Here is a 20,827-nt window from a genome sequence, read left to right as displayed (position 1 = left end):
AAGCATTTGTACGAACCATCGAGCCATATTTATATGCCTTCCTGAAATCAGTGTTTTGACGACAAAATGTATGTAGCTGTATGAAGCCATCTTTGCAGTAGAAACTAATTTTCTTTTTTTTTTTTTTGCAAGTAAATTTTTATTCAGAATTTGTGAAAGAAAGAAGAAAAAAGGACAAACAAATACAAAAATAAACATTTTAACATAAATTATTCATCCTATTTTCATGCTATACAAAAAGTAAGCGTACAATCATACAAAAAAAATAATATAAACATTAGGCTCTACTTAGCCTTTGACTTCCCTTCACCCTTTTGGTAAGTATCAAATAAATCCTGGGTTACGTAATTAGCTTATTAAAGTTTATAATTATTAGCTGATAAAGTTTTTCTAATACCGCCAGTTCCTCCTATATATCCGTTCCAATATATTTCCAAAATTTACTCCAATTTTTTTGAAATTTCTGGTCGTCTTGGTCTCGTATTCTGCCTGTTAATCTATCTAGCTCGGCATAGTTAATCATTTTGACCTGCCAGTCACTTACGTTAGGTATAGTTTCTGTTTTCCAGTTTTGTGCCAGCATAATTCTTGCGGCTGTGGTGGCATAGAGAAATATTTTTTTATCTTCATTTTTTATTTCCTTACCCATAATTCCCAGCAAAAAGGCCTCAGGTCTTTTGGGAAAAGTATATTTAAAAACTTTTTTAAGTTCATTATAAATTGCTTCCCAAAAAACCTTCACCTTGTTGCATTGCCACCACATATGGTAGAGGTCTCCCTCCACTTCACCACATTTCCAGCATGTCTTATTTTCTGATCTATAGATTTTAGCCAATTTTGCCAGCGTAAGATACCATCTATAGAGCATTTTCCAAGCATTTTCTCTCAAACTCGTACAGGCCGTAAATTTAATATCTCTATTCCACAATTTCAACCACTTTTCAAACTCGATGTTATAGCCGAAGTCAATTGCCCATTTAATCATTGCCTCTTTGACTCCCTCATCTTTTGTATGCCATTCCAGTAATATGTCATATAATTTAGACAGTGTTTTGTTTTTACCTTCTATTATTTCTATATTGAATTTTGATTTCTTGTCCTCAAAGCCCATTTTTCTTTTGTCTTGCTTTAACATATCATTCACCTGATGATATTGTAGCCAACCGGTGAATTGATCCTTTATTTCCTCATACGGTTTAAGTTTAAGCCCTTGTTCTGATTTTCTTACCAAATCTTCGTAAGTGGCTGTCTTCCCTTCCATGTTGGTTTTTTTTATTGTTAAGACCTCTACTGGTGAGATCCACCATGGTGTTTTTCTTTCAAGAAGGTTCTTATTTCTTTCCCAGACCTGATATATTGGTCCCCTGAAAATATGATTTACGAAAGCCCTGTGGACTTTCACCTTCTCATACCAGAGATATGCGTGCCACCCGTACCAATTATTGAAACCTTCTAAATCCAATAGGTCTCTGTTCTCCAGTTTTATCCAATCTTTTAGCCAAAGTAGGCATGCTGCTTCATAATATAGGCTCAAATCTGGGAGAGCAAAACCTCCTCTTTCCTTTTTATCAGTTAATATTTTCATTTTAATCCTTGGTCTTTTCCCCTGCCAGATGAATTTCATCAGGGTTCTCTGCCATTCTTTACATTGTTTTAAACCTTTAATAACTGGAAGAGTTTGAAATAAAAACAACATCCTCGGCAAAACATTCATTTTAACCACTGCTATCCTCCCTAAAAAGGAAAATTTCATCCTCCCCCATATTTCCAGATCTTTCTTTATTTTTTTCCATGTAACTTCATAATTATCTTTATATAGGTTTATGTTTTTTGCCGTGATCCACACTCCCAAATATTTCACTTTTTTCACCACCATGATTTCCACTTTTTGTTCTAGATCTTTCGTTTCTTCCTTAGTTAGATTAATTTTCTAATTTTCTATTGAGAGTGACTGCTTCGAAGATGCTATTGTCTTCAGATTTGACTACCAAGAGTGAAGCTTATATTTCTCCAACATTAGGGCATTTCAACGAATTACCTTTGCCTTTCTGTAATTTAAACCACTAATATGAATGAATGATTTTCATTTAGTTCTAAAGGCTATAAAACCACCTGCTTTGAATTAATCCACAAGGAGAACAATGTGTTTCGAAAACTCTCCTCTAGTTCTTCAGCATTTTAATTCTAGGCATGGTTAAAAAAACAGAGCAGCTTGGGAGACTGTGATGAAGCTTTCAGTCCAGTCCTATGCATATTTAAGCAGAAGTTCCTTTGATTTACTCCACCAATGTATGATCTCTTCTCCAAAATAAGTCCCCCCAAGTTTAATGGTGCCTACTCCCATGTAGTTGTGTTGCAGGATTCTACTGAAAAATATGGGAAAATTCCAGATATACAGATACCCTTCTAGTGAATCTTTCTCTCCCCACTCCCACTGCCTCAGATCAGCACTCTGGGAGAGGATGTGTATCTTGGAGAGTTGAATTTAATTGGCAGAAGGGTTCAGCAGCCCTAGATTTGTTGTCAGGCTGAGCTCTGGAGTATGTACAGCAAAAGTTAAGAACAGTGCCTATGCATGCGCAGAGTGTTTTCTTTCATCACCAAAACCGGCAGCCTGTCCCTGACACTTGGGATGAGAAAAGGAATCCAAGGCAGATTGAATTTTGTTAGCAAACCCACTAAAGAAAAATTCAAGGACTGGCCCGAGCAACAATAGAGGTGCCCCAAAAGGATTGTCTGTCCTTCACTCACTCACCCACCCACCCACCCATTGGGTTTGATCAAGGAAATTAAAGGAACTACAACCCATCTACTATCTCTGCCTCATCCACAGTTCATAGGCAGCCCTTCTGCTGTGCTCCTATATCCTAACCCAGGCTGGTCATAATTCCCACTAGACATGTGTTCAGCAACTGTTGAGAAAGGGCCTCATCCCATTGTGCACCTATAGGGGAGGTTCAAAAAGTATCTACATGGTGCTTGAGAATAACTTGACCTAAATATTAGTAAGACAAAGGAGATGGTGTTGGACTTCCGGAGGAAGAGAGGGGAACCTGCCCCATTGTATATTGGGGGGGGGGGCTGTGTGGAGAGAGTCTCCTCCTTTAAATTCCTGGGATTGGAAAATCAACATTACTCAGGTGGTAAGAAAGGCCCAGCAGAGACTCCATTTCCTCAGGGTTTTGCGAAAGAATAATGTTAAACAACAACTGATGAACTCCTTTTACCAGTCCACAATAGAAAGTGTCCTTTCATATTGTATCACAGTCTGGTATGCTGGCCTGACAGCCACAGACAGAAAGTCTCTACAGAGGGTGGGGAATACAGCACATGATATCATGGGCTGTCCCTTGAGTCTGCTAGATGACATCGCAGGGGATCGTTGCCTCAGGAGAGCGAGAAAAATTTTGAGGGGTGACTCACACCCCAGCCATCACCTCTTTAATTTTCTACCCTCAGGCAGGAGATATAGAGGTATAATCAGCCGTACCAACAGGCTAAAAAATAGCTTCTATCTGTGGGATGTTAGGCTGTTGAACGGAAAATAACATCGCGAAATTGACTTGCGAGGTGGTGTGTTGTTCGATAAGAGATTGAGTGGTGGTGGGAGAAGGCTTGTTTAATTTCATTTTACACAGGTTGTACAATAACAATAAAGGTGTTGTTGTTGTTGCTGTTGTTATTAGAGCTCCTCCTTTGCAAATCAGGATCTCCCCTTGCATGGAGCAGTACTGTGCAATGTGACCCCCCATTGTTCTTTCAGCAAATGAGTTCAGTTAAGCCCTTTCTCGTGAGGTGACAATCTAGTTCTCTGCCACCAGCATCAGATGCTGGGCAAGGTGAGAGAGAACAATGTGGGCAGCAGGACACCTCAAGTGGAATAGGGCGTTTCCTACAGAAGAACCGACGGGTAATCCTGACCCTGCTACGGTTGTCAGGCTCCAGCTTGCAAGCCGGGGATGTGCTCTGCCTCATCTTCCAGGCTGGCTGACCTACTTGGAGGGTAAAAGCACCCAGGCTGCTGAGTTACCATCTGGATCGCTGAAGCTGCTTGCTTCCAAGAAGCCAAGCAGACTTGGTTACAACAGGGGAAAAGGAGTTATGATTTACTGTAGTAATGCTTATTTGTGAATTATGGCATGGTTATCATACACTCCTGGTGTGTGAGTGGTCTGGGTAAGCCACACAGTGATTGGTAAGGGCTCAAGCAGAGGAAAAAGAACAACTTTGCAGGGGATGAACCTGGTCCTGGTGTGGTCCATGTGTTACATATCTCTAGCTTGTGCTCCTGCATCCCTGACTATTGATCATGCTGTTGGGAGTTGGAGTCCAACAACCTCTGTCCAATTCCCCATCGCTGCACAACTCTGACCTGCTCTTAAGGTTAGGACAATTGTTTCACCTGTTTCTCCATATCTACCGTTGAAAGCCATTACATCTTGCCTTGCTTCTGTTTTCATAGCACTGCTAAGGGGAGAGGGCAATAAAAAGGAAAGCAAAGAGCTTGTTTGATCAGTTTTTCCCTTCACTGAACTGTATCTATCTTGGTTCAATGGTTCACTACTGTCACATCTGAAACAGTGATACTTAACAGTCCTATAGAGCTTTTCACATCCTTAAGAGCTCACCAAACATTATCTAATTCATAAGAAGAGAAGCTAGTTTATTAAGCTCTTGCAAATCTTTGGACACAAGTAAAATTTGTGGGGCAAGGTTTCACATTGTGTCAGCCAGATTTCCCTTTTAAGTCAGTGGCTGGCAGAAGGTAGATCTGGATGTGCCGGTAGATCCCTGGGTGATTGGTATTAGATCAGTAAGGATTTCTGACTCTGATTTGTTTAACGATAGCAGCAACAAAATGACGTCCCCCAGTCCACCCTAAACTATACTGCTGAAATGAAGAAAGCTTGAGGTCACTAGGAGTGGATTTTTTAAATGTGAGCTCTGTTCAGTTCTGGTACTTCTCAGAACAAATTAAATTCTGAAGCTTTGGTCAGGCATTTTGTTGCTGGGTAGAGTAATCCCCTAAGAGTGGGCTGTAGGGATGAGTGTGCTCACTCTTTCCCCTTGTTACCTTCTCTGAGTTGGGGGTAGGTGGGGTGTGATCACATGAAGCAGGGAGGCTTCTGTGTTCATCGATGCTCCCCACACATTTCAAAACCCTGGAAAAGCAGGGTTCTAAAAGGCACAGAGTCCCTATGGATACAGAAGATGCCCTGTTACAGCAGGCCCTCCCAATATTTGAATGTCAGGGGCCCAGAATGAATAATGTACTGATCAGGGTTAATGGCGGCTGCTACTTGTAACATCTCAATGGTTTAGCTCAATGGTTTGTTATTGAGTAATTGGTCTTCATATATTTTACTGAGTAGGGGTGGATATTCAGCTATTGCACGATTTATCCTTTCAATAAATGAAATTCAGTTCAGCCCCATGGTTGGAATGAAGGGCTAAAACTTATTTAAGCTCCATGATCTGGTTTTAGATACTTACGGGATTGTGATGGTTTATTCCTATCTACTGTGCCTCCAAGACTGCTTTTCATCCTCCATTATTAAAGCTGTAATGTGCATGTTTGCAATCCTAAACACAGTAGACAGTAAGCCACATTGAACACCGCAGGGCTTATTTCAAAATAAACATTTATAGGATTGTACATTGCTTTGCTTGACATCTTAAAGTCCCCACCCCCCACCATCACATTAATGTGTTTTATTAGACTATGAAGTGGGATTTATAAATTTGCCTTTCTTCTGGGGTTATTTTCCCAGTATTGAGACACACAGACACAAACACACACACACACACACACACACACACACACACACACACACAACTTTGAAGACAGAAAAGGTAATTTTTCTCTCTTCAGTGTTTTGTTTAAAGTATTTTGCAGTATTATGACACTTTTTCCTGAAGGGTTTTAAAATAAATAAATGCATTTCATTCATAGGTACAGAATCAACACACAATTAGTTTTAAATCACTGTTCTAACTCAGCTTGATCCAGAGTAGATCTTAGACAAACGCAGCAAGAGCAACAATCATTTAAAAATATGTGCTGATTCCGTACCTATAAATGTTTTATTTTAATATTTAAAAAAACTGTCATGGAAAGCTGTGAGGACTCACTGAACAGTTAGGTAAACAAGAAGTTTATCTCTCTTAAATGAGAACAGAATTTCAACAGGAAACTCCTCACTTCAGCCACAAACACTTAGTGACACAGTATAGTACTATATGACACTAATTACAATTACAATGACACTAACTGTAATGTTTCCTGGGACTCATTTACACAGCTGCAAGTAAAACATTTTAAATGTGTTTTAAAGTGCAATATACAAATGTGACACTAGATGGTGACAGTGAGCTATACAAAATTCCATGTATTTTTCGAAACCTTAAAAAATAATATTTCCCAGAGTTTTTTATATGTGTGTAAATTCCACCCGGTTCTTGCTAGAGAACTCTCTACAATGCACCTTCAGAGAGTGGCAATACTTGTGATCTGATACTGGTTTTAACCCATATCTTTCTGTAAGCTGAAGGGCCATAAATAGGCTGGGAATGTTGACACCTCCTGGAAGGAGCTTACTGTGCTGTCTTAAAAAGCCTCGTCAAGTCCGTATGTGCAGAATTCATGATATTGCAAGGAATGGAGATGTTATTGGGGTTCAGTTTGTGAGAAAAAAGCAGAAGGGCTATATATTCAGATTAGGGGCCAGAGAAGGGGCTGAAAAGACCTCTAGTTGGGACAAATGTGTAATTCCTTTCCTCTGTATCTTCCTTAGAATATCTAGGTTTGGGGGCAGCAGTGCCAGCTCATGGGGGGGGGGTGAGCTGTCTTGGGCGGTGTGGCTGGCTCCTCCTCCTCCTGCTACTGCTGTGGAAGGAGGCCGAGTGCGAGAGAGGATGAGCTGCTGGCCTTAGAAGCCACACCATGCTTGGCTCCCTGCTCGGCCTCATCCAACAATGTGTGTGTGATGTCACACTCGTGCATCTCACGTGTAACGTGACCCATGGGCCCCTTCAACCTACGGCATAAGTTGGCACCTCTGTTTAGGGGTCTTGACACTCAGTGAGATTTAGGCCATTAAATATAGGCAGCGTGAATATGAGCAAGAGATCTTGCACTGCAGAACAGCCGTAGCCTAGGGAAAGGTAAGCCTGCCCTGGTTTGGGAGCCATCTGCTGAGTGAGAAAGCATAAAAAAGCAGCTACAACCTCCCGTAGTGCTTAGAAGAGAACCTGATTTACAGAACACCTGGTGGCTTACTGAAAAAGCCTATTGGGTTCCACAGACACGCTTAAAGCCTTTGTTTCCTCCCTACCTGCTTATCATAGTACATTGTAAGTCAGTGGCAAGGATCCATTTCCTTGGAATATCTACATTCACACTCAACTTTCCAAATCCCTTAACAAACTTTGGTCATTTGTAAATGTATAATTGATGTTCCTTTATCAGCAGAGTATCAGGATTGTATATTTCATGGCAGATACCCTAGCGAGACTAATGGGGATATCAAGATCAGCATAAAATTACAATAAATTGTGAATCGCAAAATCAGCAGATTATTGGATATAAATTGTGTGTGCACAAACTTTTAAAATTTGTTCGTTCTCCAGGGCTTTCCACAGAAAGCTTCTGACTGTGGTAAGAATTAGAACTCATAGTTTTTGAACTGCTGATTTTCCTTGACGTTAAAAGCAACAAGGAAGAATATATAGCAAATCTTTATCTTATCTGTATCATTGGACTAGGACAAAGACAAATCCTTCTCCACTGAAATTCCCTTTTAAAAGTAATTTATTATTTCTACTGATTTCCTTAAAGTATCTCCAGGGCGCAACCATGAATTTTTCATGTTTGAAATGATACAGAGTCAGGTTCCACAAAGAAGCAACGTTGTTAAACATTCTGAGGTCACTCCTACTTATTCATCTGGGATACCCAGGAGAGGATGTGCACGACAAATTAGTGTTTCATTGGAAAGCTGATTTTAATAAACAAATGTAAGCGAGACAGACTTTCTGATCGCTAGTCCAAGTTTGGCAGAAAATACAGGTGTGTTCTAATAACTTTTTGTTTGCCAATTAGTATCCCAGTGCAATTTAGTTTCTATAATATTTCCCCAGCATTTGACTCAATAGTGGGTGCTGATCCTTTACCTACTTACACCAGTGATTTCCGTAAAATTAGCTCTTCCCTTCCTCCCTAAGGAGAGGAGATAAATAAATAGTGCATAGCTTGGTAACTGCTCCAGACCTGTGGAGTCAGTTGGCCAGATTGACAGTATATAAAAGCAATTTCCATTTGACAGAGGAGGAACACATTATTGAATGGAGGGGAGATGTTGTAAGGAGCTCATCCTGCTCTCGAGTAGGACCCTGGCAGAGACACATGCCTGACTGGCATGTTATCTCCCTCCTGGTCGATTGTTCGGGAGCTTCAAAAGCTTTCTTCAGCCCGAACATTACAGCGACCGATGCCAACAGACATTGGCACACTTAGGGATCTGCAGAGTCTTTGCAGCTTGCGTAACAGACCTCAGCAACTCAGCATTTTGGCTAATCTACTTTATTTACATATAAACACACATAGAGCACTGCAACATGGCTCCCTCTTTCTCTAGCATCAGACAGCAAAGATAAAGAACAAAGGATAATAGTCCCACTTCATGGAACACAGTAACACAAACATCCTGTATCCGTCACTTCCCACTCTGTGGAGTCAAAACATACATCGTCATGTGATAGACAAAAATCCCATGACTGCAATCATGGAGCAGGAATTCTAACAGATGTGACTGGCCAATGGGTGTGTTATGCATTTGATCCATGTCCATCAAAACTAGAGGTGAATTGTAGCCATTTATCTGCTCACCCAGGTAGGATAAGGGAGCCACAACTTTGGACCCTTTTATTCTCCTTGATTTTTCTAAAATTTTATGGTTGTTGTTGTTTAGTCGTTTAGTCGTGTCCGACTCTTCGTGACCCCATGGACCAGAGCACGCCAGGCACTCCTGTCTTCCACTGCCTCCTGCAGTTTGGTCAGACTCATGTTTGTAGCTTCAAGAACACCGTCCAACCATCTCATCCTCTGTCGTCCCCTTCTCCTTGTGCCCTCAATCTTTCCCAACATCAGGGTCTTTTCCAGGGAGTCTTCTCTTCTCATAAGGTGGCCAAAGTATTGGAGTCTCAGCTTCAGGATCTGTCCTTCCAGTGAGCACTCAGGGCTGATTTTCTTCAGAATGGATAGGTTTGATCTTCTTGCAGTCCATGGGACTCTCAAGAGTCTCCTCCAGCACCATAATTCAAAAGCATCAATTCTTTGGTGATCAGCCTTCTTTATGGTCCAGCTCTCACTTCCATACATCACTACTGGGAAAACCATGGCTTTAACTATACGGACCTTCGTTACTCCATGGACAAAGACAACAGGCATATAAAATTTTATATATGTGTTTAAATAGACAAAGATATATTTTGTTTCAATTACTGTATCCTTTGTTTTAACTTTTGCAAATGAGACACTATCTCTGGGAAGGGGAAGCTACTTTGAGAGTTAGAAAAGAAGTGGATAAAAACTGTTGTTCCACTGAATTAGAAGTAATAGCCTTAATTACAGTTGAGTTTGCTCCACACTAGTTTTCGACAACTATGATAAAACCGAACTGAAACAAATGGAGATTAAAAGAAAATAAATGAAGGAGAAATTGCTCTGGCTTGAAAAGAGGAAAGGAACAATTCAAGATCCTACCTGACAGAAGGACCTGACTAATTAAATACAGTGGTACCTTGGTTCTCAAACTTAATCCGTTCCGGAAGTTGGTTCCAAAACCAAAGCGTTCCAAAACCAAGGCGCACTTTCCCATAGAAAGTAACGCAAAATGGATTAATCCATTCCAGACTTTTAAAAACAACCCTTAAAACAGCAATTTAATATGAATTTTACTATCTAACAAGACCATTGATCCATAAAATGAAAGCAATAATCAATGTACTGTACTATAAAATAGATGATAAAAATAACAATAATAATAAATTCTTACCTGCACTGATGATAGTCATTGTTTGGATGGGGGGCTTTTATCCATTTCTGCAGTCACTCACTGACAAACTCACTCACTCACTCACTCACTGAATCAATCAGTAGCTGAACTCAGTTCCACACAGTCACAAAAACAAATTAACTGAAAAAGCCACAAACGCAAAATAAATAGCAAAAACAAAAGCGCCAAACTTAATCTATTCTGGAAGTCTGTTTGACTTCTGAAATGTTCAAAAACCAAAGTGCAGCTTCTGATTGGTGCAGGTGCCCTGGAAACAATAGCTGACAACCACATGTTTGGCTGGAAACAATAGCTGACAACCACATGTTTGGCTTCTGAAAAATGTTCAAAAAACGGAATACTTACTTCCGGGTTTTCAGCATTTGGGAATCAAGGCGTTTGAGGACCAAGGTATCACTGTAGCTAACTCATATCTAATATGAACAGGAAACAACTAATTGAAGGGCTACAGGCTTCAAAGGTGCTCCTTTTCTAAGGTAGTAAGTTCGAGTGAAACAATGAGGCATACTTTAAAATAAACTTATAGTGTAAAATTGTGCAATGCATGTTAAGTTCCAGAGATTTACTTTCAGAGAACTGTATATAACCAGGGACGTGGGTGGCACTGTGGTCTAAACCACTGAGCCTCTTGGGCTTCCATATCAGAAGGTCGGCAGTTCGAATCCCCGCTCCTGTTGCTTAGTCCCAGCTTCTGCCAACCTAGCAGTTCGAAAGCACGCCAAAAAAAGGTGCAAGTAGATAAATAGGTGCCACTCTGGCAGAAAGGTAAACGGCGTTTCTGTGCACTGCTCTGGTTTTGGTGATCTGTTGCACCAGAAGCAGCTTAGTCATGCTGGCCACATGACCGGAAAAACTGTCTGCAGACAAATGCCGGCTTCCCTCGGCCTGTAAAGCAAGATGAGCGTCGCAACCCCAGAGTCGTCTGTGACTGGACTTAACTTAACTGTCAGGGATCCTTTACCTTTACCTTTTTAATTGTGTTTATTGCCATAGAACTTTTACTTGGACTCAGGTTCCCGGTATTTCACCACTGGGCACCACAGTGCCATTGGGCATGCCCCTCACTCTTGGCACCCACTAAGGCCTTTGTTTGTTGGGCGCCCATTTTTTAGAAGCGGGCATTGCCTGCTTTTTTGTGGTGCTCTTGACCATTTCTTACAGCTGCTGCACTCACTGTCGTTGCATAGCAATGTACTATTTTAGCATTGGACTGTACCTGGAATGTGCTTTTATGTTTTGAATCTCATTTGACTTGCCATTTAGTTTTGATTGGGCTTCCTGGATTCTTGACCCATGCTTTACTAACTTTGTCATCTAGACTGCCTCCTACTGCAAACTATATTATCTATTCCCAATAGTGTCATTACTGCTGTCTTAATATTTGGTGTTTTTTTTTTAAAGCAATCCCTAATTACAGTGTGGCTAAGAATAAAAATGAGATACTGTACTAGATCTGTTCATTTCTGAAACGAATTTTAAATTCTTTGCATGGTGCGTTTGCTGAATATTAAGAACCCTCTGTCCCTTAGGACAATCAAAGGCAATAGAGGCTCATGTTTGCTTTATAGACTGTTAATCAAAACTGAGAGTAAACACTAAATATTACTTTGTTCAGAAACTTATCATGCAGCATTTCCCCTTTACGACACAGGAGCCAAAATTTGATTTGCAATTGTGTTAACAGCCTGGTCAAACTATAAATCTTACGGTTTGCAATAAGCCTTTGTAGTGCATGAACACAACAAGTATACTTGATGAACATTTGTTGAAGCGTGGGGGAAATCAGGATAATTATTGATGCTTTTAATTATTTAGATAATTGCATTCTAGACTTCAATGGTTTTTCAGAAGAACAAATACTGCTGTATGGGTAGGAAACCTGTGGCTCTCCAGAGTGGAACCTACACACATATAAAAAAAACACTGTGAAAATCTTTTTTAAAAAATGTTTTGAAAAATACATTGAATTTGGCATAGCTGACTGTCGCCAACTAGTGTCACATTTGTATATTGCACTTTACAACACATTTAAAATGTTTTATTTGCAGCTTATATCTGAGTCCCAGCTCTTGTTTGTCCCATCAGTACCAGCAAAAACAGCCAAAGGGTCAGGACAGGGAAGGTGTCAGCCACCAATTTTCCACCCCTGAAATAGAATGTGTTGCTGGAATTTAGTTTTTTTCTTCTCTCAGGTCTGGCAAGCATCTTTCTTCCCCACCCTGAATCTATTGTCTTCATACCCTTCCGATATATATCAGGAGTGAGGAATCTCTGGCCCTCCAGATGTTGGACTTCAACTCGCAACAGCCCTAGCCAGCATGGCCAATGGTCAGAACCGATAGGACCTGTAGCCACAGATTCCTCACCCCAGGAAAATATGAAGGCAGCAGGGTAGGCATGGACAAAGTAGTCTCTTCCTAAGCTATGCCACTTTTACACGTGCACACTCATAGGTTTGTTCTCTCCAGTTTTCACATTATTTTTTAGGTTTTTATGAAGACCCAAAAGAAAAATTCAGATCTAAATGGAAACATTTGTTCCTCAAGATAAACATTTTAAAGGATTTGATCTCAAAATGTTCATTTTGAAATGCTTGTTGCTGCCTCTTTTGCCTGAAAACAGAAATGCCCGGAGGAGAGCGAAACCTAATGGATGACTGAATTCCGATCCATGCATTAGGCCAGGAGATGTGGATTAGGACAGCTTCTAGTGGAATTTGCAAAACATGAGCTCCTCAAACATCCTTTGAACAGGGGTCCACAGCAGTAATCGGTGTGATGTGTCTCCCATCACTTGGGAACTGTCCAAACAGATTCTGACCTTATGGCCATTTATATGAACTGCCTCCTCTGTGTGGGGACTATACATACAGAAACCATAATGTGTGCACTCACATAAGGAGAGACCTGCTGGATCAGGCCAGTGGCCCATCTAGTCCAGCATCCTTTTTCCACAGTGGCCAGCCAGAGGCCAGTGAGATCCACAAGCAGCACCTTGAGCTCAGCATCAGCATCTCCGCTGTTATGGTTCCCAGCAACCAGCATTCAGACACAGAGGAAGACTGAAGCCATAAGGGTTAGTAGCCATCACAGTGGTTCGTTCAGCATTCATCCTATGGGCTTCTGAAGCTGGTCCATACTCTCTGCTCCATTGAATCTGTCACAATCTTTATATATTCGGCGAAGAAGGCAGAATGCTGCCCTGTAGAAGTGGGGGACATTGTCAATGCCAGCTTAATATTTTGGTAATAGCATTCTGTTTATTTTATTGCACCCTTCAGACTAATGAATTGCAACTGTCCTGAAAACAGCCTCCCTGCTCTGGGGAGTCTTTGTGCTCAAATAAAAGCAGTTTATTTGAGCAGCACAACTGGTCAGCAACATTTTGTTCTGTTTAATAGAATTCCTCCAACTTCCATGTGGTAAACAGGATGACAGTGATAAACACCGGCATTTGTACTTATCTTGCCTCACCAATGCCCCTGACTATCAGCTTCTGGCCTCCTTTTGGGTTGGCTTTTCATCAAAGCGGCAGTAAGGAATTTCATATCGGTCATTTATTTGCAGAGGAACTAGAAAGAGGTTCAAAAACCTTTTTTTTAAAGTGGTATTTTAAATATGCATGAAGGCGACATAAAGTTTCTTTTGTGATGCAGAGGTTCCTTAACGTTTATGGTGGTTATTTGCAAGGCATGAAAGGTGAGGTTTAAGTAGTGAAATAAAAGGAGGGAATTGTTGGTAATATATTTATTCAATTTATTGAAAAGCATTTAAATGAACTGCTTAAAATTTTTAAAATCTCTAAGTATTGTACCCCAGATTAGGATGCGGATGGCGCTGTGATCTAAACCACTGAGCTTCTTGGGCTTGCTGATCAGAAGGTTGGCAGTTCGAATCCCCACATTGGAATGAGCTCCAGTTGCTCTGTCCCAGCTCCTGCCAACCTAGCAGTTCGAAAGCGTGCCAGTAGATAAATAGGTACCGCTGCAGCGGGAAGGTAAACAGCGTTTCCGTGCGCTCTGGCTTCTGTCACGGTGTTCCGTGCACCAGAAGCAGTTTAGTCATGCTGGCCACATGACCCAGAAATCTGTCTGTGGACAAATGCCAGCTCCCTCATCCTGAAGCGAGATGAGCACCGCACCCCATAGTCACCTTTGGCTGGACTTAACCATCCAGGGGACTTTTACCTTTACCTTTACCCCAGATTATATTAGGAAGTAATCTACAATACATGTATCTTTATTATTTAGTAAGGAAGGCTTGCTCCACATCTTTCATGAGTGGAACCTCTATTCCTCCTTTTCCTTATGTTAGGAATGGGGAAGGTTTTTCTGGGGTATGTGGACTACAACTTGGCAATTGGCCATGCTGAGAAGCACACTTTGGTATGGACGGAGGAGCCATGGGCTTCCAGATTCACCTGGACTCCAGTTCCCATCATCCTTGGCATTTGGCCAAGGGCTGATAAGTCCAAGTGCATCTGGAAGCCCATCATAGCTCCTTCATTCATACCAAAGGGTGTCTCTCAAAATGGAGCTCTTCTCTCTATGATGGAGTCCCTTGACTCTACTTCTACTTCCAAATTTGATATCTAGGCTTGATACCTGCTAACATGTTCTTTTCCATCCTTTAGAGTCTTTCCTGTTAAGATCGTCTTCCTCAGTTAGCCTTGCTGTGCATCCTCTCACAGATGGCCTCACTTTGCAGGTGGCTGTGGGAGGAAGGAAGGTTTGAGAAACTTATCCTCTAGAACGTTCTCAAGTTAAATTTGTGGTGATATCCTTTTGAGAGGCTTGCTATATTTTGGAGGTAAACTCTCTGGGAGGTTTATGTAAGAAGGTACAGCCTCAGGCAGATGGAGACTGAGGCTGGGAGCATTGTGTGAAGTAGCTAACATGAATATGATGAAATAAATGCTAAAGCTACCTTCTGATTGTTAAATAATTGAAACATCAATTATATGGAAGAAATCAGATATCTGTCCTCACTGGTTCATCTAACAAACTTATCCAAGCCTGTCCCTTAACTATGGTCTGAGTCTAAAACCTTTCACGTTGGGTCCTCCAGCAAAGCATAAAATAAAAAGCACAGAAACCTGAACCAATTTTTATAAAATGTGGCAATCTTGACTTCCAATGGTATTTCTGAAAACTCTGTTCTCTGGGAAAGTCTCATTAAAAAGCACTAAAAGTCAGCAAATATTGTTCCATTGGCTTATTGGCACCTGTATCATAGCTTTAGATTTGAAATGTTTGCTCATAGCCTTCAGCAAATACACATTTCTATGCCCAACTGTACAGAAAAGGGCAAAAAGAAAGAACACCAGGGTAAGTATTTTGTTTCTGATGACTGATATATAGCTGGAAGCCTACATATGGTATTCTGGACTGGAGATTCTGGATGAAATACAAAGACCTTCCTATTTTCACTGAAAAAAAGAAAAAAAAAGAAAAACAGGCCAGACTTTCCTTTGTGAAAGTCTGTTGAAATATTTTCCGGTATGTCTTTGGGAGTAATCTTTGTCTGAACTTTCCTGGAGGAACTCTGGTGTGTGTGTGTGAGAGAGAGAGAATGAGGAGAGGCAAGAGACACTTAAAACTTATGAAAACTACTTTTTTTTTTACTAGAAGCCCAAGAGCCACTAACTGGAGCCTGGTGTAAAAGAAATAAAACCCGCCCAACAACAAATATTCACCTATACTATCAGCAACTTAACACATACTCAAAGATGTGTTCCTCTTCACTGAACCTGCAGATGCAATAACAACTGACTTCGCCAAACCCAATATTTGGGTTTCACGATTTGATGGCTGCTTTGGAAATGTCTTCTGGAAACTGCAGTCTGCACTCCTGACTCTTTCTTGCTTAGGGCTTGTTCACATTTCCACCAGTTTTGGCTTTGCCCTGCTGCTTGTCCCCGGAAAAACCCGCCCTTTAGCACTAAATCAGAACAAAAGGCAATTTTGTGGAAAATGTGATTGCTGTTGGTTCTGATTCAGTACCAAACAATGGGTTTTTCTGGGGGAAAGTGACAGGGCAAATGGAGATGTGGTTAAGCCCAAAGTTCCAGCCACAACTACAAGGTTGCTACATCTTTAATACTGTGATATAGCTATTGCCATAGACTTTTGATCCCTGTGAAGTGTTTGGCAGAGGGTGGTTGTTGTACTAAGGGTTTCACTATAGGACTCTCAGAGCTCCCCCCCCCTTCCAGTGACAAGAAAAAGTAGAGTAAATGGTGCAATGAAAGCAAAACGTGAACATACTTGATTGAGGCAAACAGTAACTTTGAACCAACTTCTTGGTTCAGAATTTGGCATTTGGTTCTGATGGCATTTATTTTGCATGGAGTTCATGGGTGTGCATTGGGGATGACAGATGGAAATGTGCTCAATGAAATGGCTAATTATGCTGCATGTTCTGGAAAGAAGCTCTTGCTCAGAAAACCTAGTTAGGATTAGCCTTTTTGGGTGATCCCCTGATCAAATTAATTTCTGAATGGATGTTATGTAATTTGATGGCACAGATTTATAACATACACACACTGTGTGTGTGTGTGTGTGTGTGTGTGTAGATTGTAAAATGGCCACTTCAGGAATTGCACACAAAGTTGCTGGTAGTGCTGAGCCATAGATATGACAGGTTTACTTATGATATTTCAGAAGAGGGGGGAAAGGTGATTGTGACTTCTTTTTCATTAGAGAAAAAAACCCTTTGCTTACATTGGCAGCCAACAGCTTCCTGTTTGCTAAAACATAATGGCTTGGATCCAAACATCCCCCTTCTGCTAGCAGAAAGCCTCTTCTGATCATGGAAGGGCTGTTTCTGACCAAGTGGAAGAGCATAATGGGAGAAAAATAACCCTAAATCCAGAGAAATTATTCTGTTTGTACGAGCTCTTTCTCAAAACCTAATTTGTTTATTTTACTAATAATATTTATAAGAAATCCCTAAATGGGTTTACTTAAAACAGAATAATTTTACACACACACACACACACACTATAGCTTAAAATACAAAAAATGGTTTTTTCTTTCTCTTTTTCTACCTTGTTTTCTTTTGTAATTCTAAAAAAATTTCAATAAATATCATTAAAAAAAGAAGAAATACATCAGAAAAAACAAAGAATCCATCAACAACATCAGTAAAACAGAGGAGTGCAATGTATGCTATGAGCCAGGGAAATCCTGTACGTATAGATAGGTCTTTAGGAATTATTTGCACCTTCTGAGCAGCCCTTTGCTGAGGAGGGGGGCAGGGATTGCAGGGTAGGTGATAATTCATATACTACAGCAGAGGTTCCCAAAATGAGGTCCATTGACCACCAGGGCTCCACAAGCTTCATTCAGGCCCCCAGTGATAACTTTGGTATCTAGCACAGTGCACTACAAATGCTTAAAAAAGAGGCAAAAAAGTGGCCTGCCAAGACCTCCAATAACCGGTCTGTATAGTTTAGGAGCCACTGTACTACTGAGTTCACATATGCACAAGTGTTGACAAACAGCATGAAATACATCTGGTCTTTTGACGGGAGGGGTGGTGGTGCTGTTTTGTGTTTTGGATTTGCAGCCAAGTCTTCAGCAGGAGTTTCTTTTTCTGTTGTGACTCTAGTTGATTATTGTTCGCTTTCATCAGGTTAATTTGCCTGTTCCCTCCCTCCCCCGCATATGGCTGAAAGACATAATTTGAACATTTTACATAGACGGAAGAGGAAATGTAGAAGGAAGCAATCTGACAGTATTTAAATGCAGTGGATTTTGTTGCTGTGACTACATTGACTTTTTCTTTATAAAACAAAAGGTAACGTAGGCCTGAAGAAACTGATGAGCTGGCATGCCGAATGCAGCATGCATTCAAGCATGTCAGATGCGTGACAACGCCTCATCCTTTGCTTTTGCATTCCCAGAAAGGTAGCAAACCCAGTATTTTTAATGAGTCTTTGGGTCACGTTGGCTTGCTGGGCCACAGGTTGTGCAGGCCAGCCTGCTCAAAAACGCTTCTGAACACATCTTTTAATAGGTTTTTCACCCATCCAATGCAAGACTGGGAGGTAGGAGGGAACGAAGAGATCACAGGTGGGGAATCTCAGCCCCAGAGGGTGAACGTAGTTTTCCAGGGATTTATAGAATTCAGTCCAGGCTATACCACTCCAGGCTACAGTCCTCCTTGGCCCTGGACCCTCCTCTAGTTATTTAACCTGACTAGCCTGTGTCCCTGATCTGTGATAATACCTCTTGATTGCTTGGATAGAGAATGAAGAGTTATGTCTGTTGGGCCACACCCACTGTTGCTGCGCCCGCCATTGGTTTGCAGATCTGAGACGCATGAGTGTGAAGGCTGTGTGGCATAGAATCTGCTTTGCATGCAGAAGGTCCCAAGTTCCATTGCCAGCATCTCTAGATTGGCCAGAGCCTTGCCTAAAACCCTGCAGAGCCATTGCCAGTGAATGTAGACAATGACTGGGCTAGATGGACCAGTGGTCTGACTCAACTTAAGCCAGGCTCCTGTGTTTCTATGTGTGGCCATTTATGGCAGCTTTGACAGATGTGTGCCTCTTGGGGGTCAGTTTACATGTTATGGTTGCCCTGTGGAAACTCTTCAGGTAGTTCCAAGTACGGTAGTACCTCGGCTCCCGAATGCCTTGGGAGTCGAACTTTCTGGCTCCCAAACAATCAAAAACCAGAAGTGAGTGTTCCGGTTTTTGAACATTTTTTTGTAAGCTGAACGTCCAATGGGGCTTCTGCGGCTTCCGATTGGTGCTTTGGTTTTCAAATGTTTTGGAAGGCCAATGGATTTCCGAAACAGATTCCATTCTACTTCCAAGTACGACTGTACTCTCAAAGGCCAAACAAAGGGGAAACAAATGGAGGAAAAGGTCCAAAATATTATATTGCTGCCCCACAAACTTTGGAAACAAGAGATTTCTTCAATGGGGCAATCCTCTTTAACAGTTCGGCAAAGGAGGAAGCTAGAGTACTATATTTTCGCAGCTTGCTGAGGAAGTTTGCTTCTGAAGAACAAATTTGTTATTTTCCAAAGTGTGTTGGGCAACAATAAAATACTTCAGGCATTTTGTCTTTGACTCATTGCTCCAAATACTGTCTGTCACTGCTTTGTAAGTTTACCACATAACTCAGGTTTATTTCTTCATGCTGCTGATACCTTTTCATTTTGGACAACAGTGGTGTGAGGAAAACTCCAGCTTGTATGGTATAAGGAACTGGAGATATAAAGCAGTGAGTGGAGTACCATTCATGTTACATGGCTTTCCCTTCTTCTACTTTTCCTGCAAACTGTAAAAATCTGCTCTGGAGAATTCCCTAACCCATTTTAAGGGTGTACAATGAGAGGTTGCTGGGGGTAGGAGGGGAAGTTCCATTGCACAAGTGCAACAGCTTCATTGGATACAACTCATAATATGTATTCTGCTTTCTTAGTCTGTTTTTATTTTGCTATGTCTTTGTTTGCCTATTGTAATATAGAATTCACCCTGGACTCTAGAGATGGGTAAGGGTAAGAAGGGAGATAAACAAACATTTTCTGCCTTGTATTTGCTTGCACTTGATTAAACAATGTCTCTCTTTCAATATGGCAAGCGGGAATCTCCCGTGATGTACTTTTTGAGGTTTTTTGCTCCAGGTACATGGTGAAACAATGTGTTCTTTTATTGTTTTGTTTAGTTTTACAGAATTTTTGGATCCATTCCAGAGAGTTATTCAGCCAGAAGAGATCTGGCTCTATAAAAACCCTTTGGTTGAATCTGACAACATACCTACACGCCTCATGTTTGTAAGTACTAGAGATTTAATGATTGTTTGACGGCTGTGTGAAGCTTGTTTGATGACTGTGTGTTAGCTAAAGCGAAACTGGAAATGAGTGCATTTTTAAAAGAACAGTTACATTTGCAGGCTGCAGTGAGAACATAAATGGAACATGATATTATCTGCATGTTGGGGTGAAGGACAGTATGACATTTCTTTAAGCCACCCTGTCACAAATTCTGATTGATTGATGTTCTCATTTTATAAATTGTTGACTGCCAGTCAAATTAGGTTTGTTCAATTTATATATCACTCCCTCTCCAGAAGTTCCAAAAGTGATTTACAACTAAAGATTGTGTGTGTGTGTGTGTGTGTGTGTTTGTGTGTATTACAAGAGCATTATTTGAAATAGATTTAACCATACAATATCATATCATTGGTGCTGTTCAGATGCCCCAGGAAAATGTCTGCCTGCAACCAAAATTGTTGGTGCCAGTCTGCTTTCCCTGTGTCAGGTAAACATGGATCCCAAAGCATTTTAAATATTGATGTAATAGTGGTTGTAAATCAAAGCAGGCTTCTGGAACTCAAACGGTTGCAGCTAAACACCCATCTCTTGTTCACTATCCACCACATCTCCTCCCCAGCTTGTCAGTTTCATCATTGCCATCTACGCTTCCTTGGAGGAGTGAGAGGAAAAAAGCATCCTTGCAGCAGTTAGCCTGATGGTCTGTCTAGCCCAGTGTTTCCCAACCTTTTTTGGGCAAAGGCACACTTGTTTCATGAAAAAAATCTCGAGGCACACCACCATGCCAGATGGGGAAAGGTCACTTTTTACTTATGTAAAAAAAAATAAAAAATAGTAACAGCATAGAAGGTAATGGTTAGGCTAGCATCCCTCTTCCAAATATGCTAGGTTTTTATTTGCAGGGACTGTTCTACATGGGAAAGCATTCAGCACTGTCATTCTCCCATCTGCCATCTGAATTGG

At 41.0% G+C, this 20,827-nt stretch overlaps 1 protein-coding gene and 1 long non-coding RNA gene across 4 annotated transcripts in view; one reads left to right on the top strand and one right to left on the bottom strand.

The window, feature by feature from the left end:
* The window catches only part of PLPP4 (phospholipid phosphatase 4), an 88,715-nt gene that overhangs the window by 13,455 nt on the left and 54,433 nt on the right, over positions 1–20,827 (top strand). For both annotated transcript variants that reach the window (XM_083506236.1, XM_083506237.1), the window contains exon 2: positions 19,756–19,864. In XM_083506236.1, the coding sequence (XP_083362362.1) occupies positions 19,756–19,864 (109 nt within the window). The remainder of the gene's footprint in view (positions 1–19,755; positions 19,865–20,827) is intronic.
* LOC310708217 lies at positions 9,619–14,731 on the bottom strand. 2 transcript variants are annotated; one of them, XR_014526919.1, is made up of 3 exons: positions 14,680–14,731; positions 12,971–13,277; positions 9,619–9,677 (listed from the first exon to the last, which is right to left on the bottom strand). It is a non-coding gene; the product is annotated as an uncharacterized lncRNA (long non-coding RNA). The 2 variants fall into 2 exon arrangements; XR_014526920.1 differs by lacking the exon at positions 9,619–9,677 and having other exon boundaries at positions 12,610–13,277.

The sequence above is a fragment of the Podarcis liolepis genome, assembly GCF_965112155.1.
Source record: "Podarcis liolepis genome assembly, chromosome: 5".
In the NCBI taxonomy this organism is placed as follows: domain Eukaryota; kingdom Metazoa; phylum Chordata; class Lepidosauria; order Squamata; family Lacertidae; genus Podarcis; species Podarcis liolepis.
Note: the sequence above shows the minus strand (reverse complement) of the source record. Positions and strands in the feature narration are given on the sequence as shown.